Raw genomic sequence first — 27989 nt, 5'->3', positions numbered from 1 at the left:
TACGCAACTATTTCAATTCTCAAAACTAGGCAAATTTTCTTGTTAGCAGTGAGTAATCTTTACTTATCTATGGCAAGCACAATTAATTTTCTAATTTTATTGCAAGAAAGCATATACGAAAAATATATACGTCGAAGTAGTGTGTTAATAAAAAATAATAAATTAAAAAAGATATAATATTAATCTTAAGAAACAAAAAATACTCATAAATTAATCGATAACCTTAATATTTACATTACAAATTGAACACTTAGGCAGTTAATACAGTGACTTATTCTATTGGTAATCTGCACCACCGGCCTGACCGAAACTGTCTTCCTTAACTTTAAAGTTACTTAAGTAACTAACTTAAGTTTACAAAAATAAAAGTATACCTACTTAAGTTATCTAAACGTAACTTTGTTACCACCAAGGCCTTAAATATTTACGATAATGAAAAAAAATGCGTTTATAACGCAAATTAAATATAACTTTTCTATAGAACATCTTTGTCCACGGCTAATATATTGTATGTACATTGTACAACTTAATGTAATGGAAGATCTAAGATAAATCTGAGGCTTTTCAAAATTAAAAAATAAGATGATAAAAATGACGTAAATGGCCATATGTAGGTATATTCAATAGGCAATTCAATAAAGTTATAACAATTATTTTGATATCTGGATTAAAATGATCAATGGAATTTAATTTAACAAGATTTCCAACAAAAACGTAACGCAAAAGTTAAGTTATATCAATAGTATTATAGAGAGTAGTTAATTATAGAACTTGATTCAATCATATTACAGTATTTTTACAAAATAAACTTTTACACAGATTCAGTTTAGAATTGTTATCTATCTATATAGCCATTTTTATCTTCTTCAAGCTTGGAGTATTTCTATCTAGGTACTGGTCATTCTTATTTCAATGTATGAATATATTTAAATATGATGAAGATATATCCTTCCATACTTTCTACATATGATTCCAAAGCAGTGACTTATGATTAATATTACTTTTGTTACAATTTGACTTAAGTAAGCATATTGATAGAATCTATTAATAACTTATTTAATATCAATTTATAACAGATCGTTTCGTTATATTATTAGCTATCGTTCACTCGATTATTTAATTCGATTACTAGCATACCGTATGTAACTTACAGAACATAGTTTGTGTACACTGTCGACTTCAAAGTTCATTATACCAAAAATATCCTTAAATACATAAATTTATACATACCCTAAGTTATAACAAAACAGCAGTATCGTAATTATTATATGTCCTTTTCTATCATTACGTAGAATAATAGAGACAAAACATAAGCTTTTATGAATAAGGAGGGTTTATTATATACAATCAGTTGCCACATAAACAACTGTCCCTGAGGTTAGCCCTTAACCAGGGTAAGTATCGGGTTATTCGAGTGTAGACACCTGGATAGCCAGGTCTGCCGCAGCCGACTCCCCATGACACAATACCTGAAAAATGTTTATACGTTACATTTTATGTAATACAATGTAAAAATGTTTAAGCAAATATAGTCCGCATAAGACTGCTAGTCCGCTCTGAACATAGAAATGAATCGCGTCGCCATAACAAATTGTATGACTACACCTACTCGCAACAACTTCAGAGCGGACTAGCAGTTTGGCGCGCACTATACACTTTTAAACTGACTAATTAAATTGTCATCTTTAACGTTTCGTTCTATTAAGGCAAATATTTTATTTAACACCTCTTTTGGTGTTAACTTAAAACCAGCAATCTGCTCGTGATCCGAATTTTAAGCCGCATCCGTAAAGAGGGTTTATAGAAAAATATGTTAGTTTTTATAAATACATGTATTGGAATCAAAAGACTGGAATAGGTACGCAGTTTACACAATATGCCGAAGTAGTTCATGCGTTTAATTCAAGTGTATTCCACTTGTGAACGAAAATCCCAGGAAAATCGAGTCAGTTAGCTCACATCTACAAACAAAATTTTGAAAAAATGTATTTCCATATTTAAAATGGTAATTATACATCATCTTACTGCGACTGCTATAATTTATTAATTTATACTTAAAGGTATTTACTGTTGTTTACTGACCTACGATCTGAAACTTGTCGCCTTGCTGTAGCAGCAACGGCCCGCCACTATCACCTTGACAGGAGTCTGTTGACGCACGACCCGCACAAAGCTGAAACATTCAATATTAGTTTAATAATTTAATTGTCTAAGACCCCTGTGATATTCGTAGATTGTAAGAGCGCGAACATCACCCACTTTATTACAGCAATGTTAAATGCTGCTGTGTCCTGGTTTGAGGGTTGTGGTAAGATAGACATACTCTTCCAATGCATTCCAACTTAGTCCTCATTGGTAATACAACAGCAGCAGTGTAAGCCTTGTGGTTAAGAAACTTGGCCTCGTGATCGAGGGGTCCGAAGTTCAAATCCCAGGCACCTCTGATTTTTCAGTTATGTGCGTATTAGTAATTAATTATCACTTGCCTAAAACGGTGAAGGAAAATATCGTGAGGAATCCTGCATACCTCAGAAGTTTACAAAATTTTTTTTTCAAAGTTATGTGAACTCTACAAATACGCACTTGCCTAGTACGGTGGACTATGGGCTATTCCTTCTCATTCTGAAAGGAGACCCGTGCCCAGCAGTGGGACAGTAATGGGTTGATGATGATGATCCTCATTGGTAATGGCGTATCAGTGGCCCATCTGAGGTAGAGATCAAATCTTATCTAGGGTTGATTATATATCTTTTTTTATAATAATAAGAGTAGCAGACGAGCATGCAGTCCACCTGGTGGTAAGTGGCTACTGCCGCCCATGAACATCTGTAATCAACCCCAGATAGGATTAGATATTCCTACCTGAGGTCGGGCACAGATGCGCCGCTACCCCTGAGGACTAAGCTGGAACGCCTCGGAAAAGTATATCTCCCTTACCACACCCTTCAAACCGGAACACAGCAGCGCCTAACACTGCTGTTATTACGTAGAAATAGATGTGGCGGTGGTGCCGCCGCAGTCGAACCACAAAGGGTTCTACCACCTTCAATATCTCCATGGGCAATAGTATCCACTTACCATCAGGTGGATTACATGTTCGTCTTCGTCTGCTATTCCTATATCACAAAAAAGGTAACACTTACACTGAAACATTCTAACCTAGCTTTAAGCCTTGCCAGTCCACTTGATTAGCAAACATGAAATAATTTAATTTAGAAGTCCTACATATTTTTTCTCTTACCATATTGTTTGTGATACGAGATGCTCGGTATTTCATTCCTCGGCACTGCGTGAGCGTCAGAATAGGCACTCGCACTTCTTGCACGACTGCTGGCAACTGACCACCTTCTGAAGTACGCCCCCACCCCACTACGATCCCTTCTTTGCCTGACGGATCAATACCTGAAATAAAAATCAATCAATATATATTTTTTTATAACATAGGAGTAGCAGACGAGCATGCAGTCCACCTGATGGTAAGTGGCTACTGCCGCCCATGGACATCTGTAATCAACCCCAGATAACATTAGATATTCCTACCTGAGGTTGGCCACAGATGCGCCGCTACCCCTGAGGACTAAGCTGGATCGCCTCGGAAAAGTCTGTCTCCCTTTCCACACCCTTCAAAACGGAACCACAAAGTTCTACCACCTTCAAATGTCCTAACTTTTCATGAAATAAGAGTACATACTCTACCGATCATTAATCGGTTTGCATATTCGATGAACATTTGTAAGCCATGCCTATTATTCAAATAGTCTACATATTTTAATAATTCCCTTTTATAAGTAATTTTATCCGTCAAAGTGAACCCCTACAAGAAATATTCCCATTATAAGATAAAAATAGGTGCGGGGGAGACTTCTGAACCGCGACACAAGAAATTCTACGTTTTCATATTTCACGAGACCTTCTCGGTAAGCCATTTTTAGATCGGCACCATAATTTCTGTATAAAGATGTTTATAGCGCAGTTATGCAATACGATTTCAACATTTTGTACAGGTATTTCTAGACTTGAGCGAACAAAGTATGCCCACGCCCAAGATTTCATCGACGACTGACGTGTTACCTAAATGCCGCAAAAGGTCAGCATGCTCACTCGAGCCAGATTGTAATTTGCAACATATTTGTGCCCGAGCTTAGGTATTTACGTAGTAGTGACATTTTACCTTATAAACAGTTTCAAGTTAATGTTATGGGTTCAATTGTCGGGTGGTCGGAGCTTATACAATTATCAAAAGAACTATAGTACAGGTGGACGGCCTGTAATTCGATCAAGTGAGTTGACAATTTGTAGAATACTACAATTCCGCACTCGCAGACAGATAAGAGTGACAATAATTTGGCAAAAGCTTATTTTCGTTAAAGGACTGACGCACAAAAGCAGTACCCTTACCATGAGTTTTCAAAACATCCCACAATTTTACGTTACGTTTACTCAATCCATTTATCTGTTCCGTTTGCTTCAGTAGACTGAGTAAACGTAACAATAAGTAAGTGCTCAAGTATTTTTGTCTGCCTCACATGTTCGCAAAAAGAGAGACAAAACATAAAGCGCCATTTTGTCAATTTAAACATTTAATGTTACGTTACTGACACTATAGTTCGGATACAATCCGCTAGGGACGCAGATTGGGATTTGTATGGGCAAATACGTAAACAAATACCAAAACAGTCATATTTGTCAAAACGTAAAAACTCATGGTAAGGGTACAGTTTAATTTACTTTGCTGCTTAAATGTATCGTATAAATAATTTTCCATAATAGGTATATAATAAACCAACTATCAGTCTTAAATCATCAAATATAAACATAATTAATGCTTATTGTTACGACATCGAAGTTATTTACACCTTTTAGGGGGTATAGTATACAACTTGTTCTAATAACGCTTCACCTCGTTATATCTAAATAGATAATATGATCCCCAGTAATTTATAAATTTCTATAGGAACATATTCATCACGCTGCTCAGTTTTTTTTTAAGAAAACAAAATATAAAGGTGGTAGAACCCTTTGTGGTTCGACTCCGGCGGCACCACCGCCACACCTATTTCTACCTAATAACAGCAGTGTTAGGCGCTGCTGTGTTCCGGTTTGAAGGGTGTGGTAAGGGAGACAGACTTTTCCGAGGCGTTCCAGCTTAGTCCTCAGGGGTAGCAGCGCATCTGTGACTGACCTCAGATAGGAATATCTAATCCTATCTGAGGTTGATTACAGATGGCCATGGGCGGCAGTAACCACTTACCATCAGGTGGACTGCAAGCTCGTCTGCTACTCCTATAATATAAAAAAAAAAAAAAAAAAAAAAAAAAAAAAAAAAAAAAAAAAAAAAAAAAAAAAAAAATCTTACTCACCGGATGGAGGTACAAGTCTTTACAACTTGTTCTAACAACGCTTCACCTCATTATATCTACATAGATAATATGATCACCAGTAATTTAAAAATTTCTATACGAACATATTCATCACGCTGCTCAGATTTTTTTAACAAAACCAAATATAAAACTAACTTACCGGATGGAGGTAGACAGACAGGCTTGATAATCTTGGAAAAGGTGACCGGTTTCCTTAGTTTCAAGAGGGCGATGTCGTTGTTGTAGGAATCGGCGTCGAAGCTGCGGTGTCGGACGATGGCAGTGACCGCCCGCATGATGGCCGGGCTCTCGGTGGTGATGGTCTGGTCATGGTCGCCAAGGATTACGCGAATTTTGGATCGCTTTAATCTGGAAACAAGTTTCAATCCCGTTACATTTTTTGGACATAATTGTTTATATTTACCTTCTCTTCATAAGACTTTAATTCGTAATTTATAAAGTCATAATTTCGTAAATTATGCTTAATTGTATTTTCAGTTATTGTTTTACATTACTTTTACTTTTAATAGACACAAGAGACATTAAATTAAATATTGACGAATTAAGTAACATGAATAATATCAACATATCGTTGTCCAGAAAGGTGTAAGAAGTCAGATCGACCTACTTTGTTATTAAATATCATCCATTTTATATATGTATAAAGAAATGAAATTGATTGTTATTATTTTAACTAATTCATGTAAAGCGTGCAGTTATTCTTCGTTCATAAAAGAAAACAAAATCCAAACATTCAAAAGTAAAAATTAATCACTAATGATTTACGAATTTGATAGTCAAATGAATAGGAAATAAGTAGTAAAAGTAATTAGTAAAGATACACATCGCGTGTCCACACTACGGTTAATAAAAAGGAATGTGTACGCACATTGCCTGCGATATGTACCGCATTAAACTAGTTCATTTTCCTTCTTTCGATTCACAATATTTTTACATAATTCACGCACATCAGCGGTGAGTGTTGCGTTTAGTTAGTTAGTTATTCAACGAGTTAACGAAAACCAGTTCTTTTTTAGTAATTATTATGTTTGACCACATAGATTAGTAAAGATTACTCACCCCTAACAAGAAAAGTTAAGTTTTGAGAATTGAAATAGTTGCGTAAATAAGTTTTGCCACGTCTCCGTGCTAAAATGTCCCTAAAATATTTGAAATTATTATTATAAATTATTTATTTATTATGTCAATTTTCTCTAAAAATGTTTTTATTTGTCAAGAATTCAAAAAAAGAACTTACTAATAAGCCGTTTGTGGCTTCATTCAATTTCATGGCGGCGAAGTATCTTTACTAATCTATGTTTGACCATTACACTTTCGTTTAAAAAAAGTTGTTGATGATCGACATCAAAGCCCAACATTTTAATTACAGATGACACATTTTTAATTACAAAACTGTACAGTACCTATCTACAAAAATAGAAGCTATTCGAAGTTGACCGGAAACTTATTAGTTCCGAAAGGTATACGTTTTTAAAGATAGAGTTCTAGAGAGATCTAATGTGAGGTGTCCGAATGTCCTCGAGGCAGGCAAGGCGTATGTGATCAACTGATCAACCTCTGGTAGGATTCACTAACTCTTAACAGCTGCAAAGATACATAAAATACCTTATAGGTCCTTATAAAAATAAATAATTTGCTCGTTTGCTCATTAGCAAACTATTTCCTGTCCTGTTAAGTCCTGTTAATAAACAGGACTTTTTACAGAAGTAGGTATCTATATTACTAAATCAGAAACTTGTATACCTTTCTAGTTTCCACCCGTTACAAAAGGCGAACTTACAACGAGAAACATAGAACATAGATAGTAGATACGGAGCAGGAAAAATAAATGTCGTGTCGTGTAAAACACCGCACCCGTAGCGAAATAGGCTGTCTGCGCACTACGCGTTTATTAGTACGCTATACTAATTGCCAAATGTTTGTTAAAAAGTGAAGTATGTAGGTAACTGGAGTTTTAATAATAATTTACAAATGAGTCACAAAATGTGACTGAAATGGAACATGTCACATAGAAATATCCGCTTCCTATGCACGTCTTATTAAAGTCACTGTGCGCCGGTTTTGAAAATACTTTAAAAAAATATAGTGATATTACGATTAAAATGCAAAATCCAAAAATTTTAACATCTTTCATAAGTATGATGACAATCCTGAGTTAGTGAAGTAAATAGTTACCTGCTACAAAGTAGTCGAAATAAGCCACTAATTCTGTCTGGAATGAGAACTCGGCAAAGAGGACTTATTGGAGACGTTCCAACTTAGTCCTCAGAGGTTGCAACGCATCTACTCCAATCTCCACGACTTCAGTTCTATCTCGGGTTGACAACATATGCCCATGGGGAATACTGAACATTTTCTAGGTGGACTTCATACTCAGTTTTTTTTTTAATATTTGAACCTGACGATAAAGCAGACGTGCTACCTGATGGAAAGTAGTTAACGCCGCCTATGGACATTTGCAACACCAGAGGAGTCGCCAATGCATCGCCGTTTTTGAAGGAGAGCTCTTTGCACCTTTTTTGACTTAGTTGCTACTTATTTTACAAAAGAATGAAACATTTTCTATCAAGTTGAGTTGACTACGTTGCTTGAGGACTAACTTTCAATGCCACATCTTAGGCACTTATAAAACAGCTGTGGAATAAATATCTCTAAATATACGTACTTCCGGACACAGTGGGCTGCAGTGAGCACATATTCTTTCGTGAGCAGCGAAGCTCCACAGTGGAACTGGCCGTCGTACACCAGCCTCGCCATCCAAGGGTATCGGTTCGAACCCGCCGGCATCCCGCCCACGATGCGGTTTTCCTGATTGGAACCACCGCACTCTGTAATGCAGTAGAAAGTGAATCTCGGTTTATTGAACCGCGGATGCAGTGTTAGAAACTGGTAAATATTTACATCCCAGACGGGGATTAAATTAGATTAGTTATGAAGGAGGTGCTAATAAATTATTGTAAGGGTCTACGTAGGTATTATAGGAAGTTGATCGCTAGTAAGTTATTGAATTAGGTAACTATTGTTACTTAACTATAATGTTTCCTTCTAAATTAATGCTAATTAATAATTATATTTACCTATCTACACTAATATTATAAAGAGGAAAACTTTGTTTGCTTGTTTGGTTGTAATGATGGCTTAAAAACTACTGGACCGATTTTAAAAATTCTTTCACCATTCGAAAGCTACATTATCTACGAGTAACAGGCTATATTTTATATGAAATATATTTGATAAATAGATTTTGAGGCGGTACAAAGTTTGCCGGGTCAGCTAGTGTTAAATACATATTAGGTACATATCCGGAATACATAATATTAGGTACATAATATACATAGTTATAAATATTATATGCACGGTTAAATATTTATGTATAATATATCTACTATATATCTACATTAACAATTCCTCAATTATAAAATACCCTTAACATTATATAAGACTTATATAGCCTAATACATAGTGCAAAGGTGCAAAGATACAGTGCTATACAATATGCATATATATCTACTTATACAAAATATCCATAAAAATGAATACAAAACAATTGCGTGGAATTCCATTTTTTTTTCTAAACGTAGGTACGACTAGGTTGGTACTTATTTCAATAAGATATATTCTTCGTATATGTTTATATATTTATGTAGACCCAGAGATTAAATACATAGACCCATTAGACCGAGCATTGTCAAGATTTTCGTAAATCTCGGATTAATTTCCGTTAAACATATGTAATTCAGAAAAAGTTATTACCAATCAAGTCGTCAAATATTACGTCGTTTGCTCCCCGTGTCTTATTTCAATGTGTTTGGTATAATCTCATTTTTAACACTTATCTCTGCCTTACCACCTGGTCGTATCGATAAAAATTCCATGATTATCCTTTAGGTCTGAAATGCATTGACAGGAGTTTTATAAAACGACAAGCAAACAATAACATTCCTTTGTTTTTACTCCCAATATAGGTACATAGAATTCCAACATAAACAAACAATTTTTTTTACATAAATAAATACAATAGATACAGTGCAAGGGTGCAAAAGTAGTGCTGTACAATGTACATGTTGTAACTTACCCATCTTTCTAGGAAGAGGGTTTGCTCTGCCGCACTCTAAAATGTGAATGTGATGAAAATTAATCGAATAGGTCACTTCTACACGTGAATGTACTCTACTATGCTTACACTAAATACTGTGCTCGTACAAGTAGGAACATTGGAAGAAAATAATTATAATGGTGTCGATAATAATTTAGCACAAATTGCAAGGAACAGTACCCTTACCATGAGTTTTGAAAACATCCCACAATTTTACTGTTCGCTTAGTAGACTGAGTAAACGCAACAATAAGTAAGTGCTTAAGTCTATTTGTCTACCTCACATGTTCGCAAAAAAGAGAGACAAAACATGAAGCGCCAAATTGTCAATTTAGACATTTAATGTCACGTTACTGACACTAAAGTTCTGATACAATCCGTTAGGGGCGCTGATTGGAAATTGTATTGGCAAATACGTAAGCAAATACCAAAACAGTGATATTTGTCAAAACGTAAAAACTCATGGTAAGGGTACAGGTCGAGTGCAGAAGATAGAAATTGTTTTGCAAAAAGACTTCTCACTTTTCCGTCCTACGTTGAATTTAAATTTTGTGGATCTTTGCATCGAACGTACATACCTCACACATACGAACATACCTCACATTTTCGAAGTCATGTGTGTATTAGAAAGTGTCTTTTACTTGTGAGCTTTTTTTCTATCTGTTACCTATACTGAAATTTACCCTTTTATGGTTCGGGAATCGAACCCGAGCATCTCACATAAATTCACTAATGGTAACTTGAATAGACGAATAGAAGTAGAAAACCAAAGTGGCTCTAAGAAAAGATCTCCCATTCGACTTCAACTCAAAAGTCAACATCTACTAAATTCCCGATAAAATTTCCTGCTGAATCTTCCGATGACCACTTTCAGTTAGGATCCGTACAGTAGCTATAGTAAATGGTTCTACATGTGACAACTGTGATACTAACACATTACCTACCTATTTCGTGGCTTTTCTAAGTACACATGCTTACTACTAAACATCGCATTGAGTGCATAAAGAATTTGTTTCATGCCGATGCAATATAAGTATGTATTTTAAATTATTTGAACGTACCGCATGAGCAATTTTTGACTTGCGAATCGTCTTCATCGTCCTCAACACTCTGCTCCTCCAAGAGTGGCACCTCCAGTCCAAAGATAGCGTCGAAAAGGAACCGTTGGGATCGATTGCCGGATGAAACCTGGAAGAATTGAAATGGATTTTATATATTTGGGAAACGGTTGATAAGCAATGATATAGATTTCGGATTTGGCCGAGGAGATTCTTTTTTAATTCCAGTTACATACATGTTGAATAATAAAGGAAAGCATCGTCAGTAAACCCATGTAACAGAGAGTTGGTCATAATGTTTTCAATGTTAGTGTCTGCTAATCCGTACTTGGCAAGCATGGTCTTAATGCTTCGCATACGGCATTACTATATGCTAGTAAAACAACTACAATATATGAGTGTACTTAAAAAGTTAAAAAACCACTGATGTAATAACTAAAAAACTAAAATGACACGACGAGAGTAAACGAGATAACATATTATGCAGTAATAAAAACAACGACAAGAAAGAAACACATTCAGTTCTATATCCGTTCATCTACAAAAAGTTTTTTTCGAAAGTTGTTGTACGGCCGCAGACTAAATTTTGACGTTTTGTAATCTTATTACATAAACGTTTAAAGGTTTTAAATACTTCCGGAGTTTAATAATATAAGATAACGAGGACGCATTTAATTGCATTGGACTATTAAATTTGTAATGTGTTCAATATTATGTAACTCTCAAGCCCACAACTCCAGAGTTCAAAAATATCTGATATTTTCCCGCCAATTGTTTTGACTGGGATTCTATTAAAATTTTACATCACAACAAAGAAAATAATATGTTTAGCCTCTGTGCATATAAGAAAAGGTGTTTTAGGATAAGTAATTTTATAACTGAAATGTATTTATCACAGAATAAATGACATCCAGGGCCAAATAAAAAAACTTTTCTAAAACAAAATTTTATAATTTGTTTGTAGTATCCACCTATTATCGACATTAAATCAACCAAAACACTATTGCGAGTCTAACACCACACACAAATCGCTGCAAAATTATATATTGTTAGTAAATATTATCCTTGACGGCACTTCAATTTGGGGCCTAAAGAAAAAGGTGTCCATATAAGGTAAACGAATACGAAACAAAAATTGAGGTTAAATCAATCATAAATGGCAGCGCTTACCGAACAAGTTTGGTGGTTTAAATCATATTACGAAACTCATTATTATTGTGTCAGTGGAATATCTAGCATCTCGGAAATACTTATGTAAGCTTTGTTTACCATTTCGAGATGCCGACAAAACTTTACTTTCGCGTTCGGTAGTGCGCATGAATCTTAGTTGCGCAACCCACTGTAAGTTAATTGGCCACTAATGTCAATGTTGCTTTCACAATCTCTGCGCGTGTTCCGGTGTGCCTATTATCTTTTTGTTTTGTTGTTTCCGTTATATTTAAAGACGCTTTCTCGAATAACGATCCGAGTCGTGGCTCCGAATCTACAGTTAAAGATAGCTGAAAACGTCGGATATCTTGTAACTAAGTAGCGCTTGTCAAAATCTTTATCCAAGACCGAGTCGTTAGTTGCAGTTTCATTGTTTTTGTTGTTGTCGATGAACTAGAAATGTAATTTATGGGACCCATTTTCTTGGGCTATCGACAGATAAAACTTGGCTTTTAGCAAGAAGTAGTTACCACAATGAGGCAAATATGTAAATCATAAAGTCGCTGATCAATAGGTATACAAGCTACAGTAACTTGTATCAATCATATTTATTATCATACATTTATGCTGTATCATCAATCAGTGTATTGTTGCTGTGCTGGCCTTTGAAGCCTTACCTTCTTAATCTGAACATCTAGCGATGTTGACCTCGTTATCGAGTCTATTGGCTTGTGTTACTCTCCTCGTATGCATCACAATCATTCTACATTCATGCTGGAATATTCATTATTATAAACTCGGACCTTTTTAGCATATCACTTAACAAAGAATACAAAAAATGCGCTAGTAAGCTTAAATCAAATTATTAACGTAATTTATATTTTTCCGTCCAACTATTTGCCTACCAAAGCCGAAGTTTGAGGATTTCAGCCTACTAGTACCTAATTGTCAACTTTCAATATTTTATTAATAACGAGCATAATACTATAAAAATAAAACAATCGTCGATTCATCACTTATGTAAATTGTAGACATTATTTTATGCACGATGAGTTAGTCCTGTTCATAATTAAAATTTTAAATTAATTCAAAAAGAAATAGATCTAGCTCAACTACAAAACTGTACCTTACTTAGATACTTAGTGTAAGTTGTCATCAACTTATAAAGCTGATCTTTCGGTTCAAAACCAACTACTATTAATTTTGTGCATTCCTTATCGCGGCTTGCCGTACGTGTAATATTATGCGCTTTCCCTCGTGCCAACGTAACGTTGTGACGAAACTGATAGCACTCACCAATATATTATCTAACGTGTTATGACATAATAAATTACTAACCAGGCTAAGGTTGATACTGTTATGGTAGTGCATCGATATGTGAATGATGAAAGTAGAGCAAACATGTACCTACTGCGAAGGATACCTATGAAAGATTTCCACATTCAAAATGCAGGCATGAACTTTGGGGTAGTAATGGATCATTACTCCCATTTCCTGCCCCAATAATGTTACATATAGAGAGATTTCAATCTTGAATTATTTTTCAAAAAGTTGTTAAATTACTTAGTAACTACAATCTATTCCTAAATTATTTCAATCAATGTCAAAGTTATTACAAAAATCGATTTTATGTATACCTACGTCTTCCGAACCTAAACTTATTGTACCGTGACCCCAATATACTTACAATAGATTAAGATTTCGTAAGGGGCCTTGGCTTTTACTTAATCGTCCATTTGAAGTTCAATATCAGGTCAGAGACCGATTGTACAAGAGTTTGCTAACAATAGAGCCGAAACAATGTGATAACGCCTTTTCAAAGCATACGTGCATACAATAGGAACATACCTATTAACTATGCATTGTAAATACGTGAACGAAGTAGAGTCGCTTTTCATAATTTATGACCTATAAATCTTTGTGATGCAATTAGCAATCGAACGAACGCTACATTTGATATGAACGAACAATTCATAATAACTTGAAGCTCCTAGATTATAAGTATATGCCACTTTTATATTTGCACCTAAACGATTAGGCAGACGGAACACCTGATGGAAAGCAGTCACCGTCGCCTATGGACATTTGCAACACCAGAAGAGTCGCAAAAGCATCGCCGGCTATGGAAGAGAGCCCTTTTTACACCTTTTTTTAAGAGCCCTATGTCATAGCGCTCCGAGAATACCTCAATGTTATAATTCTCCTTTACACAAATACACGTAGGTACCTTTTAATACTAAGAAAATCGGTAGCGCTCTGTAATATAATTTATTCCGTGCCTTACAATATATTAGTAGTAGGGATTCACCGGTTCTGGGGCACCGATTTTCCCCCTCCCCTCTCTATTCACCGGTTGTGGGGCACCGACTTTCCCCCCTCGCTTCCCCGTCCCCCCGCTGCCCTGTTTGCCACGATCGAGGGGCGAGCCCGGCTAAAAAAAAAAAAAAAAAAAAAAAAAAAAAAAAGTTTGGTGTCAAAATGGGGGTTTCCGACCACGCCCGATCGATTGCACGCATTTATTTTACGCTATCTCCTTTGCTTACGAAGTTAGCTTTTATGAATAACGACCTCTAATTCATTATCTAATCACCTCCTTATCTCATTAAGCTCGCTATGTCCATATAACAATACGGACCTTACTTTTCTAATCACCACTCGCTGTCCTCACAACATAATAGGGTCATTATCACTGTGTCGTTAATGATGGGGGTATGCGCATGGTAATGCAATAAAAAAAACTTCGTATTGACATTGTTTATTATTTCCAAAACAACCTTTTGAACAATTGCGATACTACAATATCGTTTATCAATTTATCCTCACAAAACAGGCTTAAAAAATCTCTGAGTGTATTTCCATAATACATGTAATGCAAGTATGTAAGACTATATTCTCCACAAACTGAAGACCAATCAAGTTGTATTCTATATCTATTAAAATCCCAATGCTTTGCGTTCCTTCTGAAAAAGGCTTTGTGATGGCCTGTTGGTGGTCGGCCATATGAATCAAAATACCCACCGATGCCATTTCTGTCTATGTACATGCCTACCCAGTGAGAGCCTGGTTCACTGTCAGGGTCCAAATTACTTATCAAGTACATTGGAGTCTTAACGTATAGCGGTAATCGGTTTGCCGCATAGACATTGTTTTTCAAGCTACAATGAATTTTATTTAAATGCTTCTGAATCTCGATTGTATCCATTGTGCATGCCTACTTATCGATACCTCTGATAGGTACAATACACTATTTACAAATGCAGAGCAAAATTATCCAAACCTTATATTTAAAGGGATGCAATATGGTTTAACTCGAATGAAAGACTTCAAATAGGTATAATATATTACATTTATTAGGCTTTTACTTACATCTAAGTATATAAATTTATCTTAACTACTGTAGTCGACGGTTACATTTCGGTTCTTATCAATTTCAATAACGTTATCAAACTCTGCATACACTATACAATTAATAGTTTCGGTTAGAGTTGATTCAAACCGAACTTCTACCCTTACACTGCCATGCTTTATAAGATTCCAATGAGTCATGGAATTTGATGACAAATCAGGAGTTAGGTCAAACGCTAATAGGCAGTAACCTTTTGCATATTGCTCCCTAGATATTCCATTACCTTCATTTAGAAAATGTATACCAGTCCCCGAAAATAAAGTGTGATAGGCTGCAGTAAAAATATCATTCTCGAATGATGGTTGCAATGCTTTTGAAGGTATTTGTTGGCCATCAATATATAAACAAAATGTGTTCATAGCATAGTTTTCAAAATTGAATGGATTTTTAGTAAGACTTCCATTGAATGCTGTGTTGTTTACAAATCCAACTATACATCTTTTAGGTACTTGCCCCAGAAAAATGTTGTCAAGAGTCTTTCCCTGAACCCCTGATGGTATAGTTAAAACTTTGACTTCAGCTCGAGTAATAGGATATTTTGCTGTAGTAGAGGCTAAGACTTTTTGATGTGCGAGGAGTACAGTTGGATTTATTCGTGCTCTACGAACAATAAGAGTTGCATCCGTAATGCATACTTTACATTTTATATCAGTAGAAGAACCCATCAGATTAAACGATTCTCTTGAGCGAATTAATTTGACACTCATTTGAACCCCATTAATTAAAAACTTTTCTTGGTTAAATATATCACCATGTAGATGTCCAATCATTTCTATTTCTTTACTTTCAGATGCTAGTTTTTGTCGTTTCAGAAATCCAGGATTTGTGTTGTCTGTTGAGTTCATTTGTCCAGCTGCATCTTCATACCAAAGACCACAAGTCAAATGAGATTTCTTTGCGGCAGGAGAGTAGTTCAGCAGAGTTTCCAAATAAGCACGGTAAGCATATGTATTATTAGGTGGTGACACAAGTTTTTGATTTAAATATACATCTAACTGGCTGAATAGTGAGTGTAACCAGTTATTTATTGGTGCTATTACTGTGGGTGTGCTCACTTTTGATGAATCTAGGTTAACTATCTTTGCTTTAATATGTATTAACGTATGCGATAAATCTAGGTAATCGTCACCAGATCCTGGTACTTGAAATTCTATTGGTCCATCATCAGCAAGAGACGAAATTGGTTTGTAATGAATCCAAATACCATTTTCAATACTTGTTTGTGTTGATGGCAATGCAAATAAATCTAGTTCAGACTTTATACATTCACAAGAATGACTATGTAAGAAAGACATAATTCCTTAAATTTATTAGTTATGAAAAAATATCTTTTATGTTGGCACGAGAAACTGCCAATTTTTTAATGGCTTTCACTTTAGCAGCTGAGCGTGCACTGAGTGAGGAAAGACGCTTTCTCTTCGTTATATACCCCGATCCAGACATGTTTATTCTATCAATTTTTTCATCAACTTTTCGTTTTAAATTGGAACTAGCGTCCTTGAGACGAGATTTTATTGAATCCTCCATGGGTCGTGCATTCACTAAGTCCGACAAAATACCAACTCCAGCGCCTAGTGCTTCTTTTCCTATAACTCTAGCACCCCTTGAAAGCAAAGGTAAAACTGATCTAAACAAGCCTCCTAAAAAACTGCCAATGCCATGACCACGTTGAAACGCGGCTCCTTTATATATTACTCCAATACCAGAACCAGCTTGATGGGAATAATAATGTTCGTAGGGGCAAGTCATATTATTATTATTATTATTATGAGAAAACATTGTTGTGTTTTTTAAAGTGAAGTTTGATACACACAGTTCCAAATTGAAATGGTATCTTTTGACCAGTGGTTGACCTTATATCTATTTCAATAGTGTCAAATTCTCGTCGCATGATTGGTAAATAGTGAGGAGGTGAAAAAACATGCATTTTATTCGCCCCATAAATATATTTCATTGGATCTAATGGTATAATTCTTAGTAAAGGAGTCATGACGTCACCTACTATCTGTGGTTCAACTATATCGCAATATACAAATAATTGTGATGGTAGACCTAAATGTAAATTTGCAGGACACTTTCCTGTGTTTCTTTCAATGAGATTCCTGTCAGGTTCAAACCCAAGTTGAAACGACAGCTTAGGAGATAGCTTCACTGATCTTATTGATTTATCGGTAACAGAAACACAAACTAATTTTGATACTTCATCATAACGAAATTTTATATTTTCCTTTGTATTATTTAAAGCTACCAAAATATGATCTATGTTGTCATAATTCGTCGCTGGAATATGAGTCTTGTAATATACTAAGGATGGTATTTGATCGCCTGGCATGGTCATGGATTTTGTAATATATATAATATTTTCATGTTCTTGTACAGTAAACATGGTACATGGATATTGAAATTCGGCAACTCCAACTGACCATTCCCCATCTAGCGTTAAGGATTTTGGTAATTTTGTTGAAAACTTCGTTGTTTTGTTATCAGGAAAGTACTCCATAGAACTGTTACTTAGCAATGTTAAATAGAAACTTTCTTTCATCATATTTTTTCTAATTCAGAGGCCAACACCCAGCTATTAAATTTATCTGGATAACCTTTCCACTTCACCAACACTTGCTTTCTGACACCAGAATATCGCGTACTGATTATTTTATCTATTTTATAACTTGAGGTAGGATTATAAGATACCTTTTGTAACTCCTTTTCATAGAAAGTCCCACTTATTGTTTCATTTTGTAAGTCTTTCAAAGTGTATACAACCCATGGAGACCGATCTATAATTGAGGATATAATAAATATTTCATCACTCCAATTAGATTCATATCCTTTTTGAAATATATGCTTATACTTGGTTATTCTTACATAGTCACCGATGTGGAAGTTAGGTAATTGTGTTGTTGCTTCTGTTTGTTTCTTATCTCTATCATATAAATTATTCCATACAGTCATAATATTATGTGAGTTAACATCACAGGGGCACATTTTAATACTTGAATGATAACTATGATTATATGCATATACCAAGTCTTGTAAAACATCAATATATTTATAAGTATTATTGTGTGTAAAATAACGCCACATCTTCATTTTGAGGGTTCTTTGAAATCTTTCAACAATACTTGCTTTAATATCGGGATTATTAGTAGTATAGTAATTTATATTTTTACTTTTTAAATAACTTTGCACATCTTTGGAAATAAATTCTGTACCCTTATCAGACTGAATATGTATGGGTGTTGCATTAGCTTCAATGAAAATACTTTCAAAACATTCTTTAATATTAAATGAATTTTTATTTTTCATAGCTCTTACAAATGCATATTTGCTAAATACATCAATTACACAAAGAATAAAGTTAAATCCATCATTGTACTTAGAATATGTTCTCAAATCACTTAAATCCGCTTGCCAAAGAATATTGAAATTTGACAGTATGTATTTGTTACGGGAAAACCTTCTTGTTACAGGTTTATGTAATGTGTATGTTTCTTGTGAGCGTAGCCAATCTTTTACATCTTCTCTTTTCATTTTACCTTTCATAGCTTTGGCTAATTTATTAATACTACCGAATGCAGCAGGATGAGAAGGGTTATAATAAATACTATTTATTTCTAATAAGGGCTCCATTTCTCCCAGACTAATTTTTTCTTGGGTTTTACTTTTTCTCTTTCAGTACTAGTTGGTGTTGAATTCGGATCTTTTCGAGGTGTAAAGTTCTTATGCTCATCTAATATTAGCTGAGTTATAAAGCCAGTTCTTTTAGTATTACCAAGGTAGGTAACTGGTGTATTGATATCTTTCAATAAAGTTGCAAATTGTTGCCATCCTACTGGATCAATTTTTCTACTTGGTCTAATAAAATCACTCACCAAGTCTATGATGTTACTTCCAGGAATTTTAACTTTGTCTATGAATACAGTACCCTCGCCATCCCAATTAATTTTATCCTTGTGATCAGACAAGAGACCTAGCAACAGCTCACCTTTCTTTAAATATGTTTTAGGTATCACTCTCAATATTTGTTTCGGTGTATACGTTGGTGAGTTAACCTTTTCGTGTTCATTTATATCAACTGTTGTTCGCTTTGGAGTCTGTTCAGCAACTATATTAGTCTTAGCTTCTTCCTGTAGTTTTATATCACTAAAATCTTTCTTTAAATTAAATTTATTATTCGTATCTAATTCCAGTTTATTATTATCAATTTTCATTTTGATATTATCTGTATCACCAGTATTAACATCAGAAAAATAAGTAACAATAGGTAACTCATAAGGTTTTCGGTCTTCTTGAGTATGGTGTAGGTACCTTTGTAAAATTTGTAAATAGAGAATACACTTTTCTCTATCTTCAATATTACTTTTTAATATATTTTGCATTTCGGCATCCAGTCTAGACATGGGACTGTCTAACATTGTTTGTTGATTAATTTTTTCTATTATACCTGGATCTATAAGTAACATTTTCTTAGCGTGTTCCATGTTCATGTTAGGGTATTTACTAGTGCACTCAGAACTGAACCTAATATTATTGGTAAAAATGATCCTCCTTTTTGAATTATAATATTTTTACGGACTTTGTTTGTAGTTTTACGCACCAGTTGTCGAAGTAAGTGTTTGTATTTCTTTAATTTATTCTTCTCATTTTCTGGGAGTTGTACTTTACCTTGTAAAACGTTATAGATACATTCACAAATACAATTTATCTCTTGTTCGTTGCAGGATTTTAAGAGTGCTTTTTGGTATTTTGGTTTAAGAATATGAAGAGCTTCTAAAAACTTTTTATGTGTCTTCAAGGTTCGAGACATTATTAATAAATGACGGAAATTTCTTGTTGCTTTGCATATTTAAACCCCTTTGTAGGTAAGTATACAGTACAGTAACAGTCAGAAGGGAATATTTTTGTTTTTAATCTACATATATCACTAGTATTTTGTTTTAAATCTATCATTAAATATCCATGAGGTTCTTTCGTTGCATCTTTATAAGAATCTTCCATAAATTTAGTATTTTCAGGTGATACTTGTCTCGCTAAGTGTCGAATCTGTGTTTTATCACGTGGATTTTTAAAATATATTATATAACTCGAGTTTAAGGAAATGTCCCTCTGACCTCTACCTTGATGAAACAAATTTTGAGTTATATAAAACACACTCAAATTTCTATGATGACTTCCTTTTGTAAAAATGTCAACGATGCGGCCATCCGATTCTCTCATAAGATCATCGATGATAACAAGCTGGGGACCTTTCCCATCAAACATACTAAGATCTGGCATACCTTGATGGTAATTAACAAGTTTCAAGTTGTATAAAGGTTGCATTTCATCAAAACACCATGTAACTTGATCGAAACTTGTACTACAAATATCTTTTACATATTTCAAGAAGTTTGTAACGAATTGTGACTTTCCACATCCACTTGGACCAGCAACTATTGCAGTAAAGGGATGAATGAAATGAAACATTTTTAAAACAAGTTGACTGCACAACGTATTATTTAACAATGAACATAATTTAATGAACAATACACATTTATAATAATCAAGTATAATTTGTCTTAAAACTAGAACACATACATGAAATGGTTTACAGGAACAAACATTGAAATACATTACCAAACTAACAATTATAAACTAGACATACACATTTATAAACACAATTAAGATAATATATAGTTCAAAGAATTACATTAAACATATTTGCAAGTAAACCAATATTTCACCGTTGTTATCTAAGTTTGTAATGACCCCAAGCTAATGTGTCAATACCATTAGGCAAAATATGGCAAAATTTCTGGGGCAAGTACCTAAAAGATGTATAGTTGGATTTGTAAACAACACAGCATTCAATGGAAGTCTTACTAAAAATCCATTCAATTTTGAAAACTATGCTATGAACACATTTTGTTTATATATTGATGGCCAACAAATACCTTCAAAAGCATTGCAACCATCATTCGAGAATGATATTTTTACTGCAGCCTATCACACTTTATTTTCGGGGACTGGTATACATTTTCTAAATGAAGGTAATGGAATATCTAGGGAGCAATATGCAAAAGGTTACTGCCTATTAGCGTTTGACCTAACTCCTGATTTGTCATCAAATTCCATGACTCATTGGAATCTTATAAAGCATGGCAGTGTAAGGGTAGAAGTTCGGTTTGAATCAACTCTAACCGAAACTATTAATTGTATAGTGTATGCAGAGTTTGATAACGTTATTGAAATTGATAAGAACCGAAATGTAACCGTCGACTACAGTAGTTAAGATAAATTTATATACTTAGATGTAAGTAAAAGCCTAATAAATGTAATATATTATACCTATTTGAAGTCTTTCATTCGAGTTAAACCATATTGCATCCCTTTAAATATAAGGTTTGGATAATTTTGCTCTGCATTTGTAAATAGTGTATTGTACCTATCAGAGGTATCGATAAGTAGGCATGCACAATGGATACAATCGAGATTCAGAAGCATTTAAATAAAATTCATTGTAGCTTGAAAAACAATGTCTATGCGGCAAACCGATTACCGCTATACGTTAAGACTCCAATGTACTTGATAAGTAATTTGGACCCTGACAGTGAACCAGGCTCTCACTGGGTAGGCATGTACATAGACAGAAATGGCATCGGTGGGTATTTTGATTCATATGGCCGACCACCAACAGGCCATCACAAAGCCTTTTTCAGAAGGAACGCAAAGCATTGGGATTTTAATAGATATAGAATACAACTTGATTGGTCTTCAGTTTGTGGAGAATATAGTCTTACATACTTGCATTACATGTATTATGGAAATACACTCAGAGATTTTTTAAGCCTGTTTTGTGAGGATAAATTGATAAACGATATTGTAGTATCGCAATTGTTCAAAAGGTTGTTTTGGAAATAATAAACAATGTCAATACGAAGTTTTTTTTATTGCATTACCATGCGCATACCCCCATCATTAACGACACAGTGATAATGACCCTATTATGTTGTGAGGACAGCGAGTGGTGATTAGAAAAGTAAGGTCCGTATTGTTATATGGACATAGCGAGCTTAATGAGATAAGGAGGTGATTAGATAATGAATTAGAGGTCGTTATTCATAAAAGCTAACTTCGTAAGCAAAGGAGATAGCGTAAAATAAATGCGTGCAATCGATCGGGCGTGGTCGGAAACCCCCATTTTGACACCAAACTTTTTTTTTTTTTTTTTTTTTTTTTTTTTTAGCCGGGCTCGCCCCTCGATCGTGGCAAACAGGGCAGCGGGGGGACGGGGAAGCGAGGGGGGAAAGTCGGTGCCCCACAACCGGTGAATAGAGAGGGGAGGGGGAAAATCGGTGCCCCAGAACCGGTGAATCCCTACTACTTATATTTCGCGAGAACTTAAAGATAAATAGCTACGCAGCCGTCACAAGGCTAAAATAGGACTAGAAAAGACAAGAAGTGGTTCGATCTAAGTTATTGCAGTGATTGCAATTAGTATCCCTTGAGTTACGCTTAGGTTATATCTACACGCCCTATAGACTAGGTACCATTTGAACTAACTAGGTACTACTATTATTTATCGTAAAGACATACATCTGCCTCTAACACTACTTACCAAATAAATGAACAATAACTATAGTTATTAATCACCTTTCATTGAGTGTAATTTATGAAAAGAAAAAAACATAACGGAATAGTAACAGGTAACTAAGTTGATATATATGTTCCATTACAGTATAATAACTAGTCAAATTAAACGTCAATGTTTTTCAATTTTATTTGCCGTGCCATGATGAATAAAACTATGATTATAATGTACCTAATTACAACAATAAAAGACTAGAGATCCGCTTCACTGCGTTTATTTTCTCGCGTTCGCTTTTATTGCACTGAATTTGTAAGGTCAATAAGTATAGCACTTTCCAAAGTATAATTGAGAAGCGCCTTTCACAAGGTAATTGTTGTTGTACTCTAGTTTTTGTTATCCAATGCTGTTTATCAAATGTAAGAAAGCGGTAATAGCACAGCTGATTCTAAGGCGTGTTCCACAGGCGCCTACTGCTATACATCCGTTTGCAAGCAAAGAACAAACGTACAGTATTTTTTATTTTATAAAAATATTTTAATTATTATATAAATTTATATTTATTATATAAAAGTAGCAAACGGGATTGCAGTCCATCTGTTGATAGGCTTCTGTCTTCCGTGGACATTTGTAATAAACCCCAGATAGGATTAGTCTTACTTAAGGCTGAGGGCGGCCACAGATCCATTGCTATCCCTGAAGAATTAGTTGAAATGCCTGGATAAGTATATCTCCCTTACCACATCCATTAAACCGTATCACAGCAGCACTTAGGACTGCTGTTATTACCTATATAGACTTGTGCAAAACTAGTGAAATTTAAACGACTACTAATATAAACGACTTAAACGAGAGATGGGACATTAAGCCTAAATTGCTATAAAGTAAGAATAGTTATTAAAAAATATTTAATAATAGGTCTTAAAAAGCGTCTGAATAAATCGTCAGTTTGTACAAGGCCTAAAAACAAGACCGACCCCCAAACTCAGTCACTCGTCAAATGAGGCGTAGCGAAAGATAGTTGACTTTTTTGTGGAAGTTAAATTCAATTTACGTTACACTTTTACTAAATTTACTTCTCCTTGGTTTTATTTTATTTTATCTGCGAGTTTTTCATTTCGTCCTAATGGTTTTGGTAGGTATTTACTGCTTTTTGCTTTAATAAAATAAGACAATTACCTTCAATCAATTTAGATTCAGCCTCATTTAATCTTAAAAATATATAATCTAAATAAAGGATATCAAGATACGTAATAAAAAAAGTACCAAATAGGTACCTAGCCTAGATAGGTACCTAAATAGGTATATAATCAAACCTAACATTTTTATGACAAGTTGGATATCTATACTAATATTATGAAGAGAAAAGATTTGTTTCTTTGTTTGTTTGTTTCTTTGCATTGAATAGGCTCTGAAACTACTGGTTCGATTTTAATATATCTTTTAAAATATATAAGGTAGGTATATATATAAGGTAGGTACTTTATCCTGGAGATACTTAGGCTATAAATTTATTAGAATAAGTTTTTTGGGCCTAGGGTACTATTAAATATGGAAGAAATTGTAGCATTCATTTTGAAGTTTGAAGTCTTTAATTAAATATCGTTAATTTATCGGTATTCATTATATAAACGTGGTATAGGTAGGTATAGATACATACGTACAGTTATTTTCTATTACTTGACGATTCTTCATACTATGAAAGTAGTATTTATGTCTGTGTACTTGTATTTCACGACTTATACGCTCATCTTCAAACCATATGTATTTCAGATATCAGTAAAAAATCCTCAATACATAATCATAAACAAAGACTACCCGCCGACACGGAACATCCGATACGGGATTACCCAAATTAATGAACTTAAAACATATTGCGTGCAGTTACTACAAAAGCGTTATTATATAATGTAACACGTAACTGGCGAAAGTGGTGCATATCCGCTTCATCTACAGTTATGATTGGCGTATCATTATAGGTCGATTAGTGACTACTTACTGTAATGATTAGATAAAATCGCACTTTTTTCCTTAAGGCTATGTTCAGATGAACGCGCATTACAAGATGACATTTGATCTGATATTTATATCGTCGTTATGTATTCTCGCTTGAAATAAAAGCGATACATAATGTCAAAATGTATAATTTGCTACTTAGTTGTAACAAACTGTCGAAATTGGAACTAGTGTGTGTCCATAGATTAGTAAAGATACTTCGCCACCTTGAAATTGTATGAAGCCACAAACGGCTTATTAGTAAGTTCTCTTTTTAAATTCTTGACAAATAAAAACATTTTTAGAGAAAATTTACGAATAAATAACTAATACTGCGTAATTTACATAATAAATAAATAGTTCTAAATTCTCAAAACTGCGTACATTTTCTTGTTAGGAGTGAGTAATCTTTACTTATCTATGTGTGTTATATCATTTTCTTGCAGTAGATTCAGTGACGTAGTAAGTAGCAACGTAGTATGTAGGTAGGTGATATGCACCTGAAATTCACAAGTTAATTACATAATCATGTCATATCGATGCTATAGGATCAGTATAGGACACTTAATATTTATTTATGGTTTCCCTAAGTGGTGAACTTATTCGAGCCAATTTCTGTTCTTATTTTTTTTTTGGCATTATTGTGATTTACTAACCAGGGGGGCCTACCACCATCTTTTAAAAACCATCATAGTTCAGGAATGTTATATTTCAATATTGCATCAACATCATTTTGTTTCGTACCACGACCTCCTTAAAACAGTAAAATATTCCGTCATACGCAGTTTAACAAACTTAAACCTTTATCATTTTTCGCATATCCACTGTAAGCAAAATATGACAATTTCAGTTGGTTTTAACCAACTGAAATTGTCATATTTTGCTTAAAAAGTTATATTTCCTGCAAAAAATTAATGAGTAATTTCGACCGACATAATACAAAACTATTTTTTGTAATATTATAAAAACAATCTTACTTTAACGAGGTCGTGGTACGAAATTTCAATGTATGATTAAAATAATATTGTTTTAAGAGATGCTAGTAACCCCCCAGGTACATTTAGTTTTAAATAGATGTAAGTATAGGTACGTACTTTCGACTTGCTTATTTTAACCAGTAGGACGTACCTCTATGACATTAAAACTTAAATTCAGACCACGCAATGTATATATCTATATCAAACCATCGACGAATATTACTTACAAGAATTTTTAGTGTGGCGACACCATCACTACTGTTCCCTAGCAGTCGCTATTGTCTTTTTTTTTTAGAGAAAACAAACAGTAACAAAATTACAGAAATATGATTACATCTAACATTTTATTTAACTTTGCTACCAGCACCGTTTTCCACGATTTTAAAGGGTTTGACAAAATGTCGTTAACCGCGAGAACATTCGGATAGGAGGTACTCAATTTCTGTTGTTGTTGTTGTCTTGAAACTATAAGTTAGAGAGCTTCCCTTCTCACAGAGGGTCTCCAGGGTTGCAAGCGGCAAGCGTGGAAGCTCGTACCGCCCAGCCAGCAACCCCGGAAACGAATACGGTATGTGCAGCCGTTTATTGTTGTAGGCACCCAAAAAATGTGGAATTCGAAAAAAGCTTACCTTCGCAACGCCCGACAGGGACGCCGCCCTTAGTACCCTAAGTCATTTTTGTACAAACGTAGAAACTCATACTAATGGTACTGGGGTTACATTCCGATGGATACTCCGGAGCCCTATACTTTGCGCTGAAGAAGACCACCGCGGGGACTTCAGGAAGTAAAAATCGCGCAATTAGGTATATGTGACAATGCTGTAAGCACGCTGAGGTGAGCCAGAAATAAGCTTAAACGTGTTAGGTAACCGTAGTAGAACTCTACATATCGTTCTCCATAGCATAGTAATCAAGAAATAAATAACTTTGGTATAATTTACACAAAATTACATGAATTCCTTGAGAAGAATTTTGTATAGGTATTATATTAATAAGAATTACCCTAATCATTACACCCAAGTACCAACGCATAACAATGATGCAAAGGAGGATGTCTAGTAGATAGGTAGTCGGCAGTCGGTAGGTATTTAAAATAAATGTGATCATTAAGTTGAAATAAATCACATCTGTAAAGTATTTAAATTCAAATTCAAATTCGAATTTAAAAGTATTTTGAGTATTCAAAATTTTCCTAAGTACACATTACACATATTGCCCACTTTAATGTACAGATAAATAATATAAAATAATTACTGAACTATAAATATCTGTTGTTCTTTATAAGCACAATAAAAGGAAGTACAGAGAAGACGTTGATTTCTCACAACTTTTTACATAGAGGTCGATGTCATTATCTATTTATCATTATCCAGTAAAAAGCGAAGGCGTTCCGCGGAAAGTAAAAGTGCACGCAGAAGTCAATGCACCAATCGATGTAAATGCAGCCTGACCGATAGTGCACTGTCTTTTGCGGCTAAATTAAAAACAGGAATAAAAGCCGCAAAATTAATTAACTCACATGGTTATCAAGTGTAGCGACGTCTGGAGCGCGTATTTCCCTGCAGTTTGCCAAATTCAATACGAGGAACACAAAAAATATAGCCACTGATCTCCATGGGCACATTGTTGTGGGTCCGGAGGCGAGCGCGATGTTAGTATTCGGAGGCGCCACTATTTATTTGCGCGACATCTCCGCGCGGCGCGTCACTGGCGAATTCGGCGACAGCGACTCAATGGGATCATTTCGCAAACGAACCGCCGGGCGACTGTCGGCCGCGGCCGCGCGGATTCCGCTCTGCGCCACCGGGGTCTTCGGCCACCACCTCGCGTACTTTCTCTTCAAACCAAAAACCTAATGCCGAGAACCAACACTCCCCGCCAGCGCAGCCTACCACCGACGCAGTGCAGTCGCTTTGTGCTGTCGTATTGGTAACCACCAAAGTTTTGCTTTGTGAGTCAAATTTACATACTTACGCAAGTTAAATTTTGGACAGATATGTAAGTGTTACGTAGCTAACCGATGTCCTCTTGTCATTTTGAATGTTATGACCATTAACATAAATAACACTGAGGAACACGTTTTAAAAATTATTGCATCAGGGTAAAAAATAATAGTTATTATACGCTACATGTTACGTTTTATACATAGAAATACTACTGTAATGTAGTAGTTTAGATACTTAATTATTTCATACAAAATAATTAAATATTTTTACGATGCAATAACACGGCGTTTTATATCTGCAGACGCTTATTAGTAACTTATTTTAATATTTACGTATATAGATTAATTAATACAGACGCGATAAAGCGTGAATCGACTCTTGATCAATATATATATTGATGATTATGGCATTATAT

The 27989-nt window shown here is 34.7% G+C and overlaps 1 protein-coding gene across 2 annotated transcripts; it reads right to left on the bottom strand.

Annotated features, from left to right (window-relative positions):
* Positions 1-58: 58 nt before the first annotated feature.
* Positions 59-27418, bottom strand: LOC140742303 (trypsin-1). 2 transcript variants are annotated; one of them, XM_073073175.1, is made up of 8 exons: positions 27148-27418; positions 10538-10664; positions 9457-9492; positions 8047-8209; positions 5521-5729; positions 3242-3402; positions 2083-2173; positions 59-1469 (listed from the first exon to the last, which is right to left on the bottom strand). In XM_073073175.1, the coding sequence occupies exons 1-8, from the start codon at positions 27250-27252 to the stop codon at positions 1348-1350; spliced, it is 1014 nt and encodes a 337-aa protein (XP_072929276.1). In that variant the 5' UTR covers positions 27253-27418; the 3' UTR covers positions 59-1347. The 2 variants fall into 2 exon arrangements, with proteins under 2 accessions (XP_072929276.1, XP_072929277.1); XM_073073176.1 differs by lacking the exon at positions 9457-9492.
* Positions 27419-27989: the final 571 nt, after the last annotated feature.

This window comes from Epargyreus clarus, unplaced genomic scaffold, assembly GCF_041222505.1.
Source record: "Epargyreus clarus isolate Ecla_fem2 unplaced genomic scaffold, WU_Ecla_fem_2.2 ptg000005l, whole genome shotgun sequence".
Lineage (NCBI taxonomy): Eukaryota > Metazoa > Arthropoda > Insecta > Lepidoptera > Hesperiidae > Epargyreus > Epargyreus clarus.
This window is presented reverse-complemented; position numbering and strand designations above follow the sequence as displayed.